Raw genomic sequence first — 16948 nt, forward strand, 5'->3', positions numbered from 1 at the left:
GGATGGATGGATGGATGGATAGAGATAGACAGATGATACACACACACACACACACACACACACACACACACACACATAAACATACAAAATTCACATGACACCAAAAGACCAATCCCAACACCCTGAACCATTGTCCAGCAGCTCATTGATGGTGACCCCCCCCCTAGTTCATTGCCCTTAACAATGGAAGTTTACAAATCTTAAACCCAAAGGTTTAAGAAGAACCTTCTCTCCCTGCAGCAAAGCAAAAAATATCTGCTGCGAACTCCGTATGAAGTCAGGAAGGGCATCCGGCCAGTAAACACTCAGCTCCATCCATTACTGAGGGCACTGATGGCGAACATTTTTTCCTCAGGTGCTGAAAGAGCATGCGAGTGTGCTATAACCCATGCGCGAGTGCCCACATCTATAATTCAATGCTTGTAGAAGGTGAAAACAGCTTCCCCGGCTTCTTGGAGGCCCTCTGGAGGTCGGAAACGGCCTGTTTCCCAACTTCAGGTGGGCCCAGTAGGCTTCCCTGGAGCCAGCGGAGGGGAAAAACGCCTTCCCCCATCTCCCCGGGGCTCCCTGGAAACCAAAAACGCCCTCCCAGAGCCTCTGCGCGAGCCAAATATCAGCTGGCTGGCACACACATGCACGCTGGAACTGAGCTAGGGCAACGGCTCGCGTACCAGAAGATATGGCTATGTATTCCACCTGTGCCATAGGTTTGCCATCACTGACTTAGGGGACGAGAGTGGTAAAAGTTGAGTACTTGGATGAGAAGTGAAACCTTTTCAAGGAAAACCCCCGCAAGAAAGTCAAGTTGTCCTTTGGAAAAGCATCTTTGGGACAACCAGGACCTGAATAGTTGAGCGTCTCCATTGACCCAAATCTTAAAAGTTGGTGAGGCTGGCTATCTCTGTGCTAATTGGATCATCCGGAACAACAGAATAACAAAGTTATTTGGTCACGGTAGCAAGAATTGCTTATGTTCAGTGTTGGAAAGATGAACAAAGTTCCTTTGGAAGATCTGTCGATAGATACAATATACAGGTGTACAGAAATGGACGTGTTGACAATAGAATTAAAAGGACAAGATAACTTGGACTATTATGAAATATGGACCAAATGGTACAATTGGAGTTTAAAAAAAGAGGAAAGACTTTAAGACAATGTGAGAAGACAAAGATATGGGATAATGTAAACATACAATATTGTAAATAGATATATAATAATGTATGAAATTTGGGTGTGGATCTGTATTGAAATGATATGTTGTTTAAAGACAAAAAACAATGAAGGAAACTTTAAAAAGTTGGAAGGGAACTGGGAGATCTAGTCCAACCCCCTGCTCAAGCAGACAAATGATGAGACAAGTATCATTTCAGACAAGTTGCCGTTCACTCTCTTCTTAAAAGCCTCCAGTATTGACAACAAAATTGTCAATGTCAACAGCATTGACAATTTCTGAAAGCAAGTCGTTCCATGGATTGTTCTGTCTGGAATTTTCTCCTTGGTCACTTCTGTCCTTGGTTAGTTTCCATCCATTGCCCTTGGTCCCTTAGGGCTGTTGTGTGTTTAAAGCAGATTTGGCTCACCCTTGATGGTTAATAGCAAGACCATCCCACTGTTGAACAGATAGAAAAGTCTGAGAAAAGTGTGTAGAACGTGACCTTGAGAGATGAGGATGCTTCATTGGTAAGGGGAACCAAGCAGGGATGACATTATAAGGCAGTGAGGGTAAACCTTTTTTGCATGGAGTACCAAAAGCATGCATGCACTCATATGTGTGTCCGCACCTGTAACTCAATGCCCCCCCTTTCTTGGAGCTTGGGGTGGGCAAAAATGGCCTCCCCTGGAGACCCCCTGGAGCAAGAAACAGTCCGCTTCTCAACTTTTGGTGGGTCCAGTAGGCCTGTTTTTCACCCTCCAGAGGCTTTCTTAAAGCCTGGGGAGGACGAAAACACGCTCCCACGCCCTGCAGAGGTTGAAAATGCCCCCCCCCAGAGCCTCTGTGGGAGCTGAAAATCAGCTGGCTGGTGCATACATGTGTGCTGTAGCTGAGCCAGGGCAACAGCTTGCGCGCCATCAGATATGGTTCTGCATGCCACCTGTGACACGCCTGTCCCAGGTTTGCCATCATGGTTATGAGGGATGAAAAATGTTTAGTCTTTGCAAGTAATGCAGAATAACCATGATTAGGAAGATGTATGCAGATGTTTCGGTTTTATGTACATCTTAATTATGGGGGATAATTAATTTAGGCAAAATCAATAGATTCAAGGGTCTGGAGAAAGACTTCAGAAGACTTGAGGACCAGTGATATCAAGAAGTTGGACCACAATGCTTTTTTCTTAATTTTTACTTGGTTAAGCGAGGGAAGTGAGATAATTTAACTATCAATAAGATAGTTCAAACTCCTACCCAAATTTAGCTGGGAATTTGGGGAGTCATTATCCTATTATAGAAACATAGAAACATATGTGCTTTTAACAAGCTTTTTTGGGGGGAATTTCTGGGAGAAGTAATTTCAGCAGACAACAAACAACCTTTAGAGATATAAAATGATCCATGACTTTATAAACATGAATAACTTATATTCCTTTGCTTGTTTGATGTATAAAATGGAACTATATTTAATTCTATTTTAGAGGTTTTTATTGTTTGTAGCAAGTGGAGTTGTAAGCTTGAAGGAATGTAGTTTGTCTTTACTGTTACCTGTTTGGACAAGTGGGGGAAAAAATGCTGAAAGCAGAAAGAATCAATCAAATTGAATATTCTGGTTTTTGCTTCTACTATATGAAACTTTCAGAAAAGTGATTAAGATACATAAATTGACATTTTGCCATAAAATGTTTAATCTTTCCCTTTTCTGAAATACTATCACCATAGGCAGTTTCTATTTCTGATTTTTTTTAACTTTTCACCTGGTCTTTTGAAAGCCTTAAGTTTGCCTGTGTTGAAAGAAGCTCTATTTTCACATATTATTCCACTTTTCCATGTACTACTATATTTCCAAACACTTATGCTATCACACCTTAATCATTTTAAGTATTAGTTTAAAACAAATACAAGGACATAGTTTGGTGTTTTCATTTTTTCACATTCATAAACGGCTTTAAACATTTTTTTCCTTTTTAAAATTTTTTATCAAGAGATCACAGAGTTGGGGAAATAGGAGCACGTACAGGTGAAACTGGAATATCATGCAAAAGCTCATCAGCAAAAGTCAATTTGGTCTAATGCCAACATGGGGCGTGTTCTGTCGAGCTCTCTGGTAGAATCCTCCCAAAAATGCACAGATACAATTTCAGACACACACACGTTTGAAAATTCAAAACAATGTTCTTTATAATGAAAATTCACTTAAACCAAGCCCTGTTTTGGTATAGCAAAGAGCACTCGTCTCCAAACAAACTGGTAATTTGTACAAGTCCCTTATCAGTTCTGTGATACTTAGCTTGCAGCTGTGAGGCAATTCACAGTCCTTCTTTCACAAAGTGACACACACTTTGCCCTGGTTTAGTTTCAAAACGGGGAAAAATCAGCACACAAAAGGTCAAAGTCAGTAAAGCAGTCACGAAACACAACGATCAGATAATCCTCCACAATGGCCAAACCCACAGGCTGCTCTTTATAGCAGCCTCACTAATTACCACAGCCCCACCCAACCACAGGTGGCCTCATTTTCTGTGATAATAATCTCTCAGTTGTTGTTGCCTATGCATCGCTCTCCGCATGCATGGCTGTATCATTAACTCTTGTTCTGAATCCAAGGAGGAGCTAGATAATTGATCTCCTTCTGAGCTGTCTGCCACACTCTCCTCCTCCCTGTCACTCATGTCTTCTTGGTCAGAGGAGCCTTCATCATCAGATTCCACTGGGGGCGAAACAGGCCTGCAGCATGTGGATGTCTCCCCCACATCCACAGTCCTTGGGGCAGGAGCTGGGCCAGAGCTAACCACAACAGGGCGCAATTTGATTTTTAATAGGGGCAAATGGAACCTTGTTTAAACCAAATTAATGGCCTTTTAGGTTTCCTCCATGTGAGTAGTTCACTTTTTGAATAGTAAGAACTATATGTCACGGGGATGGAGGGCATCAGGATTTGAGAGATGCTTAGGTGGGGCATGGCCAAAAAAAGGTTGGGAACCACTGGCCCAGAGGCTAGAAAGCAGGAGACTGTGAGTTCTAGTCCCACCTTAACCATGAAAGCCATCTGAGTGACGTGGGCCAATTCCTCTCTCTCAGCCCAACTCACCTCACAGAGTGGTGGTCATGAGGAAAATACGAGGCGAAAGATACATTGGATGGGTACTCTGGCTTGAGTTGTTTGTAAAAACAATAAAGTGTAGGGGATACAAACAAATAAAAATGTTACTTACAGCTACATCTCCACTCTGCACTGTCAGGCAATAGTCTTAGCGATAGTCTTTTTCTGACTGACTTCCTCTTTTTGAGTCCTCTGCTAAGATTTGCCAAGTTGTGAGTGCGTGTATCTGTATTTGCACAACATACGAATTAATGGCCAGAGGTTGAATGTTTAATCGGAAGGACTGGGGGAGGGGTGTCACTGACCCACCCCCATATTAACCCAGCACATTGAGAGAACTCAGTATTCTGCTACAAACAGCGCAGTCAATGGTGGTGCCTTCTTAAGATGGGAATTTTATTAAAAGATTAATTTTTTAAAAAGAATTCTGAGCAGGGTGGGGTGGGGGGAATGCACACAATAAATACTAGGAGCCCTAATATCACAAATAAACCATTTTAATTAAAACATTAAGATTTAATACAAACCAGTTCAAGAAAATATACCCCATAATCAAGTTTAATGTTGTATGGTAAAAAAAAACCCAGCTGTTTTATAAAACATAAGATTTTTTTTAATCAACTGTTGTTTATGCTGTTAAAGAAAGGAACTAATTTGACAAAGTATGCAGTAGTCAACTTCTTGATGCAGTTAAACTAAAGGCATAAAATCCCCCATCACGTGCAGGATTTTAAATCACATGTAATTTGATAGGGTTAAACATGTGCTTAATTTTGCCTTTTTGAAATCAATAGGATTTAATAAAGCTTGACTGACTCAACTGGAATCTAAAGCTTTCATGAAATGTAGAGAGAAAGTGTGACAAAGAGCCCACAGCAAAGCAGGCTTTTAAAATGGATTATAACAGCTTTCCCAACCCGATGACTTGCCGGTATTTTGTCCCAGCTGCACACAATAAAGTGCTTTATGCATTGGTTGTGGATGATGGGAGCTCTAGTCCAACATATTTGTATAGTTATATTAGAATGGATGTTTCATATAATTTTTTTTGGCTCAGTTGGCCATTCTATGTTTGGATACCATCCATTCCTACTATGACCTTTTAAAAGAAACTTTTCTCAGGATTAAAGCAGCATCTATTATGCAAACAATGGAAAGTATCAAACAGAATACCTGGAAAGAAAAGGGAAAAAATGGTTCAGATTCTACACAAAAATGAAAAATACACAATCACTATTAACACCTCAAGGCTAGTATGTAGATCAGAATTTGGTTTTGTGACTGTTCTAAATACATGCAATAGGTAAGAAACCTGGAAAAATATTAGTACTTCATATTCTAGAAAATTTGCTTTTATTATGTTCTCAACAAAATGTCAAATGAGCTTCCCATTTTAAAGGTGAACCAAGTGGAGAAAACATCTTCCTTTCAAGTAAATGCAATACTTTTCTGGGAGATTTTGAGAAATAGTACTTGACAATGGCCTAGAAATTTATAGTGTTCTCTTTCAAATATGAAATTTATTTATTTATTTATTATTTACATTTGTATGCCGCCCCTCTCCGCAGACTCGGGGCGGCTCACAACAAGTGAAAAAACAATCTACAACAAATCTAAATTACTGTTTAAAAATATTTAAAAGACCCCATATTCTAAACACACATACATACAAACAAACATACCATTCATAAATTGTACCTGCCCGGGGGAGATGTCTCAGTTCCCCCATGCCTGACGACAGAGGTAGGTCTTAAGGAGCTTACGAAAGGCAAGGAGAGTAGGGGTAGTTCTAATCTCCGGGGGGAGTTGATTCCAGAGGGCCAGGGCCGCCACAGAGAAGGCTCTTCCCCTGGGGCCCGCCAACCGACATTGTTTAGTTGACGGGACCTGGAGAAGGCCCACTCTGTGGGACCTAATCGGTCGCTGGGATTCGTGCGGCAGCAGACGGTCTCGGAGATATTCTGGTCCAGTGCCATGAAGGGCTTTAAAGGTCATAACCAACACTTTGAATTGTGACCGGAAGTTGATCGGCAACCAATGCAGACTGCGGAGGGTTGGTGAAACATGGGCATACCTAGGTAAGCCCATGACTGCTCTCGCAGCTGCATTCTGCACGATCTGAAGTTTCCGAACACTTTTCAAAGGTAGCCCCATGTAGAGAGCATTACATGTGAGTTAAGTGAAAAAGCAATATATGGGGGAGATCTTGGTAAATTGTTATACTGTTGGAAGAGAGACACATTAATTTATGGTAACCAAAATCAAGTTTGGTAGTGCCTTCCCCAACCAACAGATTTCATTGAAAGGTAAAAAACTGCATGAAAACCTATTCCCTTTGACTGTTTGATAGTACGTTGGGAGACTGTAACCACCAACCTTGATCTGAAATGTCATTCACTTTTGGGATGCAGTGCCTACATTAAGGCCAAAACCTGTTCTCCAGATACCCTCCCACAGGTATCTGTGGGTACCTGGCCCACAGATATCCTCCAGGATGTGGCCAACTAATTTCACACCGTACTGCTAGTAAAGATGTCTTACTTACACCTCCAATTAATGTCTCCCTGATGGTCTTTATGATTGTTGCACACAGACCCACAATGATGAGAAATAGTGCTGCCACCAGGGAATTGAAAGCATCCTGAAAAACAAAGCAAGTCTGGTAAAGAACATGTGGGTGGCTCTTCTCTTGAGTCAACCAAGCAATGCCTACCACGTTTTCCCGAAAGTAAGACATTCTCCAAAAATAAGCTCTCCCCAAAAATATTTAAATGCATGTGCAGGCAGTCCCTGTCAGTTCCTCTGGTTAGGGTTAAGAAGGCAGAGCTGGAAATCAGGTAAGATGGCAAGAGGAGGCCCGTTCTGCTCCATGTGCCCCCAAATAATAAGACCTCCCCAAAAATAAGGCCAAGCACTTATTTCAGGGTTCAAAAAATATACGACAAGGTCTTATTTTTGGGGAAACATGGTAGCAAACCTCACAAGGTCTTGTGAGAAATAAAAGGCAAATGCAAGCATCAACAATTGTACAATAATTAAACTAGTTAGTGCCCATTTACAATACAGTACCTTAAATCAGCTGTTGGAGGAGCTAGCTGAAATTCTACATATTTGATAAAAATGTTTATCATCATCATCACCCCATAATCCCTTGCAGGGTGGAGTCTGGGCAACTGAATGGAGCTGTATGTTTACTGGCAATATGCCCTTCCTATCACCAATGACGAGTTTTATTCAACAGATATATTCTCATTTTGCCTAGAAAGAGAAATATCTGCCTCTACCTAGGATTGAACTCACAGCCTCCTGATATCTGATAAAAATGTTTATATTGCATCAATATTCTTTTGCTTTGTAAAACAAAAGAAACATCCAAGAAAAGAGTGCTTATAAAAGTCTATAATGTGAATCTTTACCCGATTGTTGGCTAACCTTCAATATAACTGCTGTGAAAAGGAATAATTTTTGTAATGGGCAGAAGTTAAAACTCCATGGAGAAACAATTTTGAGTAATCGTGAGATCATTGAAAAAAGGATGACTAAACAAATTCTTAATGCAGTAACACCCAGTAACATTTTATAAGTAGTGCCTCAAACAGAAGATAAGCAGTGTTTTAAGTCTGAGATGCTTTTTATTGAACAAAATCTGTATTATTGCAGCTAATAAAAATGATAAAGCATATCTAAAGCATCTTAAATATAATATCAAATGTGAAGAGAAGTAGACGTATTTTGAAGAATGACCAGGTTTCAGGCATTGCCTTAAATCATTCATGGAATTTAAGCTCCCCACATGCCCTGCCCCCCACGCATCTCCAGTGAAGGGCAACCAAAATGTTTACTACGACACTGTGGGCGTGGCTTATGCAGGACGCCCTGCATTTTCTTTGAACATCTTTCAGTGCAAATTGGGTGCTCTGGGATAGAGCTCCATTTTCGCTACCCCACTGCGTTCCCCCATTCGGACAGTAGCCCAGCCCTGCATGTAACCCCCCTGTGCTCCCCGCATAGGTGCATGCGACCCCCTGCATGCATGCATGACCAGTTACTACCCTCATGCACATGCGCGTGAAGCCCCCAACCCCATTTTGGGCCTAGCAGGTCTCCCTGCAGCCTCCTGGGACCAAAAATAGGCCGTGGGGGGGCGCTGTACCCCCGCACGCTCCTCCCACCCCTATGCGTGCATGTGACCTCTCCTACCCCTGCGCATATGTGCGCTTCTCCTTCATGCAACCCGCCCTCCATACATGCATGGCAGATACCTGAAAATCAGTTGGCTGGCAGGAGGCGCACACGTATGCGTGGTGGAGCTGAGCTGGGCAACGGCTCATGTGCCCGCAGAGAGAGCTCTGCATGCCACCTGTGGCACACATGCTATAGGTTCACCATCACGGGTCTAATGCTGGATTAATGCTTTTCATTCAATGAAACTAGTCAGCTAAATATAATCCTAAGAATTATCAACATTAAGTATACAATTCCTAAGCAGATCTAACATTGGTAATTTCATAATGTTAAATGAAGCACAATCATCAGAAGCATGTTTAGAATGAATGATTGAATAAAAGTGTGTGTGTGTTTGTGTGTATGTATATATATGTATAAATATGTATACATATGCGTATGTATAGATAGATAGATAGATAGATAGATAGATAGATAGATAGATAGATAGATAGATAGATAGATAGATATAGATAGATATATTTGTTTTTGTAGATTTTCACGGGTATATTTACATAGATTGTTGAGTTCGTGTTTTTCCCCATGTAATATGGTTATATTTGTATTCAAAGCAGCACGAAGCCAATAACTTCAGCCTGATGATAGCGAATGTGATTTCGCCGAAACATTGCAAAGATGCTCAAAATATTACATGGGGAAAAATACCAACTCACAACGATCTACATATATATATTACAAGGCAAAGGTTGCAGGTTCAAGTCCCAGTGAGGGTATGGCTAGCTGATGAGGCCAAAATATGGCCGAAATATATCTATCCTAGTCTCCCTTAATTTTCAAATTCAGCAAAAACATGTGACACACACACACACACACACACACACATATGTATAAATCAATCAGTCCTACATCCAGTGATCAAGCTATATAAAACAGTGGAAATCTTTCTATAATTAGCCTATTTTTCTAGTACTGTATTTATTTATTTATTTATTTATTTATTTATTGGATTTGTATGCTGCCCCTCTTTGAGGACTCGGAGTATGACTGGATACATGAAGTATTAATCTGACATCTATCTCTTGCGTTAGTTACAGAATGTGTACACAAAACAGTTATTTGTAAAAAAAAAAAATTGTACTTACAGCCAAAGGCCAAAATAGGAATTTTAGCTTTGCATCCAACTTTAATAGATAGAGTAAATAGAATAAAAAGGTAATGACAAGTTCCATGATCACAAGGGCTAAGAAGGCTTCGTGAGATCTTCTAATGGCAAAAGTGACGGTTGCCATAAAAGATAACATCTGCAAGGAAGAAATAAGTAATTTACAAGACATCCTACAAGACTGCTAAACTTTCTATTTTACATATTAAAATAATTAAAATAATAAAACACAAAGCTAAGAAATTTCACAAAAAGAAATGCTACAAGTTTCTTTGGAATTCTAGCTAAAACAGACTAAGGATGTGACAAGGACAGAATGTCTTGCACACAAGTTTCCATGTGAAACACACTTATATGGTAGCACCAACTATAACCCAAGAGTTTGGAGCTTTTATTTCACTTTTATTTTGTTGATCAAAACAAACAGCCAAAATAAGACCAACTTCCTGAAACAGATGTTAAGTTTGCTAAGAGGTATTATGAAATAGTGGCTGGGTTTGCATTCCATTCTTTAAACAAAGTAACAGCATGAAAAAGGAAAAAATTGGGCATTGAAAATGCAAGATGTGCACCTGGAAGAGAATCACTATTTCACATGGCAGTAGGAACCACATAAAATACTTGGAAACAACTTAGCCTCCTTTATCCTGTGTTACAAGTCTTTTTCTTTTTTCTGGGGCTAAGGAGGATGGCTGCTGTCGTCCAATGAATTTAGAAGATTTCTGGTTGGAAAAGGCAGATTTAAAATGCCCCCTATATGGCCCTGGACATTCAAAATGGCTACTCAGTTACAAACCTAGTAATATTGTTTGTTGGACCCTGGTTAGTTTCTGTGGATAGAGCTGGTGTGTGAACCCACAGATTAGGAATGAATATGAATAGTTCATTGCCCCAAAAGTCAAGACCCTGAATATCTTAGAATGAATAAATGAAGCAATCTGTTTCTGTAGAGTCTAGATGTAGGAATATGTTAAGTGAATGAGACCATTCTATATTTATTTCATTTATTTAGTCAATTTATATGGCCACTCATCCAGGGAACGCAGTGGGTTAGCAAAAATGGAGCTCCACCCCAGAGCACCCAATTTACGCTGAAAAATGTTGAAAGAAAATGCAGGGTGTCCTGCATAAGCCATGCCCACAGTGTGGTAGTAAAACTTTTGGTAGCCCTTCACTGCACTCATCTCACTAAAGTGACTCTGGCCAGGGTCCAGCCTGACATATTTATATTATATTGATACTTTTTACTTCAGTTTTACATCATTATTAAGTTAACTGCTGAGTTTGCGGAGAGGGGCGGCATATAAATCCAATAAATCTAAATCTAACTTTTTATTAGTTTTTATATTTTATATTTTATTTCATAACTAGATACACAAAAGCCAAAAAGACAACAACAAAGAAAAGGGAAATGAAGGCAATTGCTTTTTCAAAAAAATAGTAAGATTATGCATTTCCTGAGCCCATTGGGAATAGCTGCATTTTGTTTGTATTATTTCACACACCTTCATATTAATATGTCATATATATTTCTGACATACACAGTATTGACGTGCAGAGGAGAGCAGTTCAATTCAGCTACTGTGTTCCTGATGTGCAGGGACATACATTGCCTTGATGTGACTCTAAAAGTTATTTCCGAAGGATTTAATTTCTAGAATATACAAAAGGAGGAGAAGGTGGAAGAAAAGGAAAAAGAGAAGGAAATAGAGGAGAAAAAGTAAAAGAAATAGAAAAGAATAATAGAGAAGGAAAAAAGAGGAGGAACACTGAAAAGGAGAAAGGAGAAAAAAAGATCAGGAATAGGAAAGGAGAAAGAAGAAGGCAGAAGAAAGAATAGGAGACAGAGAAGAAGATGAAGAGGGAAAAGGAGATGGAGAAAGAAGAAGTAAGATTGCAAAGGAGACTGGAGAAGAAAGAATAGAAAGGAAAATGAAACATGCGCCAAAGAAAGGAGAAAAAGAAAGAAGAGAAGAAAGAAAGGAAAGAAGAAGGGAGGAGAAAATGGGAAGAGGTGCTGAGGAAGAAAGAGAAGAAAGAAGGAAAAGGAAATGAGAAGAAAGAAGGGTGGAGGAGAAAAAGGGAAGATGGGGAGAAAGGTGAAGGAGAGAAAAAAAGGAAAGAAGAAAGAAGGAAAATGAAATGAGAAGAAGGAAGGATGGAGGAGAAAAGGGGAAGACAGGGAGAAAGAAAGTGAAAGAGAGAAAAAAGGAAAGAAGGACAGAGAAGAAAAAGGAAAGGAGTTGAGAGAGAGAAAGAAAAAATTAGGGAAAGGAAGAGGCCAGAGAAGAAAGGAAGGAAAGAAGGATGGAGGGGGGAAAAGGGAAGAGGAGCTGAGAGGGAGAAAGAAGAAAGGAGAAAGAAAGAAGGGTGGAGGGGAAAATAGAAAAAGAAGCTGAGGGAGAAAGAAAAGAAAGAAGGGAAAAGGACTAGAAGAAAGAAGGATGGAGGAGAAAAGGAGCTGAGAAACAGAAGGAAGAAAGAAAGGAAAGGAGAAAGAAAAAAAGAAGGGTGGAAGAGAAAAAGAGGAAAGGAGCTGAGGAGAAAGAAGAAAGGAAAGGAGAAAGATGGATGGATGGAGGAGAAAAGGGGGAAAGACGCTGAGGAGAAAGAAGGAAGGAGAGAAGGATGGATGGAGGAGAAAAAGAAGAAAGGAGCTGAGGGAGAAAGAAAGAAAGGAAAGGAGAACCAACCGAAGAGACCCTCAGCGCGGCCACCTAGGCCACCCTCCCGGCTGGGAAATCCGGCCCTGAGAGGACGGAGGGGGAGACTCTCTGCACAAGCTCAGAGGCCTCTTTGGGCCTCGACGTACCATGCGGACCGCCTTGAGGATGCCGCCCGAGGAGCGCGGGAACCGCTCGTTTATCTCCACCATGGCGGTGCTGCGAGGCGGCGGGCGGTGCCGGAAGGGGCGCCGGTTGACGGGCGGAGGGCGAGGGCGCCGCGCTCCTCCTCCACGCCTCCTCGGGGCGGTTGGACCGTCCTACCCGGCCGGGGTGTTGCGAGGCCTTCGGGTTGTGGGGTGTGTGTGTAAGGAAGAAATGAGTTGGGAACGAGAGGAGTTGAGCGATCTCCCCCTTCTCTTTCCAGGCCGGCCTACCTCACAAGGCGGTTGTGAGGAGAAAAATGTTTGAGGAGAAAAATGGGCGGTTGTGAGGAGAAAGATGGACGGTTGTGAGGAAAATGAGTAGAGAAACGACCCCCAGTGCTGGGGTGGGCAAAGTTGGCTCTTCTATGACATGTGGACTTCAACTCCCAGAATTCCTGAGCTAGCCTGACTGGATCAGGAATTCTGGGAGTTGAAGTCCACAAGTCATAGAAGAGCCAACTTTGCCTACCCCTGCAAATGGACTTGACCATCTCTTTCTTGCAGGCCGCTCGCAACAAGGAAGCAACAAACCACCTTTTGGCCCCATGTGGGGAAAACAAACAAACAAACCACCTTTTGATCCAGTTTTAGATTTCCCCATAATTTATAAGTTTGGAAAGCCTGAGGAGTTGAATAAACCATGGTTAGTTTAACCCTGTACATGGAACTTTGAGGCCCCTTTGGGACCCCTGGGCTGCTGTCAGGGTTGAATTACAGGTGAAACTCGAAAAATTAGAATATCGTGCAAATGTTCATTTATTTCAGTAATGTAACTTAAAAGGTAAAACTTAATATATGAGAGATACACATAACATGGGTGTTATAATTAAATCTAATTGATGTAAGATGGATAACTAAGATAACAACAAATGGAAATCTTAAAACGTAAAAGTCGATTTGTTGTGTAGATGTTTGTTTTATAGATTTTTTCATAATATCTTTGTTTTTTCCCTTTTTGTGGATTTCTTTTCATTTTGTATTCTCTTTTTAAAGTTTATATATCAGGTTTTTTTAAAAAAAAGATATACTTATAACATGCAAGTCAATATCTTGCATATATTAAGATTCACCCTTTTAAGTTACATTACTGAAATAAATGAACGTCTGCCCGATATTCTAATTTTTCGAGTTTCACCTCTGTAATCAATGAAAGTATAAATGAGTAATGCAGAGCTGTAGGAAACCTTTTATGGATGGTTATTTGAGATGATGTTGTTAATTCTTCCTTATTTTAGATTAACTATAATTGTATTGGTCAGATCAATTAGTAAAAGACTTTGGGATCCATTAAAACGTGTCCTTGGTTAAATGATCAGGATGATGTACTGTATTCTCAAACTTTATTTTGGAAAAGCTTCAAAGGTGACAAAGGTGTCTTCTGTATAGATGCAGGTGATATGAGTGGACAAGTGCTTTTTCATTTATTTAATAAATTTACATATATCATTCTGGGCAACTTACAATTTACATAAACACACATCATTCTGGGCAACTTACAATTTATTACAATTTATTGAATAAGAAATAATCCTAGGCCAGAACCTCATTCCTGTATTAAATATAAAATGGGACTTGTAGATTGCACTGGTTAGGTTCATGGGTTATGCTAAAACGTAAGTTAGTGTTTTAGTTCAAGCTTCAAAATGTTGCATATGAACCCACTTCAAGTGGCTTTCAAGCCCTGATTAATGTCACCAACATGGCTTGCACCAATAGGAGTTCACCAGTCTTTTTCTGCTCCAAAACTACAATTAGCTTTGCTAAAGGAATTCCGGTATTACAACAGGAAATAATTTAGCAAGAACTTTCTTACTTACAGCTCTGAGATAAAAGCTCTTTGAAACACCGGATTGTTGATTCTTCTTTGCTTAGACTCAAATATTTATTGTGCTTTTTGACTGCTGTTATTAGCCGTTGAACATTTTGTTTCAATCTTCCACCTGGAATTGTTTTTTTGCAAGGCTTAGGAATTTTGTGGATATTTACCAATAACAATAGCATTTATAGCAACACATAATAGCAATAACATAGAAACATAGAAACATAGAAGACTGACGGCAGAAAAAGACCCCATGGTCCATAACTAGCAATAACTATAAATAGCAATAGCATTCGATCTGCGAAAATGCTGGCAGCTGGTGATCAGCACAAGTACAGTAGCTTGCAATACTTCACTCTAACCTGGGGCGATATATTTGTTCCAATTATTTATTTACACAATGTTTACACTATTTCTTTATCTAATCTTGATTATGGGAGAGTAACAGGGAAGCAAAATAAATAAATAAATACTTTATTGTCATTGTCAATACAATAAAATTGTTATTGACAACGAAAGTCACGTGATGCCCAGAGACCAATCCCAACACACTTGACATTCCTCCCCCCCCAAAGAACAATTTATAGTAAAACTCAACAGTGTGTAGCCAAAAATGGCTGCCTAGTCCCCATCAGTCAGATAAAATGGCAGTGTAGAAGGAGGGTTTTCAAGGTTTTCCAGAATGCCAAGGGGGAAAGGGTAAGTTTAATTTGGTGGGTAGCATTATTATTATTATTATTATTATTATTATTATTATTATTAATTGGATTTGTATGCTGGAGTCTTCTGCTCCCTTACCTCTCTCATAATTGTTGAATTGTGCAGCTGGAAGGGACCATGAGGTCATCTATCTATCTATCTATCTATCTATCTATCTATCTATCTATCTATCTATCTATCTATCTATCTATCTATCTATCTATTTGTCCAATACACAATACATATGGAAGAGAATAGACATGAAGTAGTATATATAAAGATAATATGTAAAAATAGAGGAGAAGATATATGAAAGGAAGAAAATATATATGATACATGAGATAAAGGAAAGACAATTGGAGAGGGGACGAAAGGCACACTAGTGTACTTATGTACGCCCCTTACTGACCTCTTAGGAACCTGGAGAGGTCAATCGTGGATAGTCTAAGGGAGAAATGTTGGGGGTTAGGGGTTGACACTATTGAGTCCGGTAATGAGTTTCACGCTTCGACAACTCGATTGTTAAAGTCATATTTTTTACAGTCAAGTTTGGTGCGGTTAATATTAAGTTTGAATCTGTTGCGTGCTCTTGTGTTGTTGCGGTTGAAGCTGAAGTAGTCATTGACCGGTAGGACGTTGCAGCATATGATCTTGTGGGCAATACTTAATCGTGTTTTAGGCGCCGTAGTTCTAAGCTTTCTAGCTCAACCCTCTGCACTGCAGGAAAAAAAACCAACTCTCTTGAGAAAGGGCTGCCTAGTCTCTTTGTCCGAATCTTCAGAGCTGTTTCTCTTCCATAGACTGACTGATCCACTCTTCTGACGGTTCCCGCCATCAGGATTTCCCCCCCCATCTTAACCTCTGTAATTTATATCCATTGTTTCTCGTGTGGTTTCCATGGCAATGGAAGAGTTGGCAATTATGCAAGCCCCCACCCCAATGCTCCTGGAGGATGGCAAAGTCCTAATATAATGTGTTGCTGGAGGGCAGGCTGGGACCACTCATAGAGTGAAAAGGCCACGTTGATGCATGAGAATTAATTGCAGGCCACAGAGTGAGACCTGACATGCCAATCAGCTGTTTGGTGGCTAGCAGGGAAGAGGCAGTGATGGAGCTGGCATCCCAGGTGAGGCCTTCGGGAACTTTGCTGCAGGTCTTTAAAGGCAGAAGTGGCTTTGAAAAGTTAGCTAGGGGTGACATTTGATGACAATTGATTTTCAAAAAATGCTAATGGACTGCACAAAGCTGCTTGGCAGGCTTCATGCCATATAGATTTGATCATCATTGTAGTTTTAATTAGTCCTGGAGGTGACTGGGGAACCAGAGTTGTGACTGTAAAGTGGCATTCTACTACAATTGTGGGTAGGATCTACTGCAAGTGAACAACCGTTCACTTAGTGACTGTTCAAAGTTACAACGGCACTGAAAAAAAGTGTCTTATGACCATTTTTCACACATGACTGTTGCAGCATCCCCGTGGTCACATGATAAGTCACATACAAGTGCACTAGAGTGCCTTCCGTCCCATGTCCTATTGCTCTCCTATATCTCCTATACCTTTCTTCTATTCCTATGTCTCTTCTTCTATTCTTTCATTGATATGTTCTATTACTATATCGTCTTTTCTATTATTTCTTAGATATATTTTACTATGAGTATCTCCTCTATAACCTTCATCATGTATTTTACTATGTGTACATAGATATATACCCACTAAAACCCTCATTGTGTATTGGATAAAATAAATAAATAAATAAAATAAATAAATGATTTAAAATTGGACTTTAAACAACTGGCTCATACCTGTGATGGCTGCAGTGTCAAAGATTCATATGGTCACCTTTTGCAAGCTTCTGACAGGCAAAGTCAATGGGGAAGCCACATTAATTTAACCATCATGTTGATAACACTGGTCAACACAAAAAAATCGTCAGGAAAGGTAGTAGGTCTGTTTTCTGG

The 16948-nt window shown here is 40.2% G+C and overlaps 1 protein-coding gene across 1 annotated transcript; it reads right to left on the minus strand.

The window, feature by feature from the left end:
- Positions 1-4736: 4736 nt before the first annotated feature.
- Positions 4737-12580, minus strand: CKLF (chemokine like factor). Its single transcript, XM_070760370.1, has 4 exons — positions 12415-12580; positions 9583-9741; positions 6801-6896; positions 4737-5428 (listed from the first exon to the last, which is right to left on the minus strand). Exons 1-4 carry the CDS (start codon positions 12475-12477, stop codon positions 5348-5350), a joined length of 399 nt encoding a protein of 132 aa, XP_070616471.1. The 5' UTR covers positions 12478-12580; the 3' UTR covers positions 4737-5347.
- Positions 12581-16948: the final 4368 nt, after the last annotated feature.

Source organism: Erythrolamprus reginae, chromosome 9 (assembly GCF_031021105.1).
Source record: "Erythrolamprus reginae isolate rEryReg1 chromosome 9, rEryReg1.hap1, whole genome shotgun sequence".
NCBI lineage: Eukaryota > Metazoa > Chordata > Lepidosauria > Squamata > Dipsadidae > Erythrolamprus > Erythrolamprus reginae.

Excerpts from the sequence above, each read along its gene's own strand:
- CKLF (XM_070760370.1), bottom strand. The coding sequence starts at position 12,477 with ATGGTGGAGATAAACGAGCGGTTCCCGCGCTCCTCGGGCGGCATCCTC. Across the intron at positions 6,897-9,582 it reads TCCTATTTTGGCCTTTGGCT|GATGCTTTCAATTCCCTGGT; the intron begins GTAAGTACAATT and ends TTTGTTTTTCAG. Across the intron at positions 5,429-6,800 it reads GGGAGACATTAATTGGAGGT|GTATTCTGTTTGATACTTTC; the intron begins GTAAGTAAGACA and ends TTTTCTTTCCAG.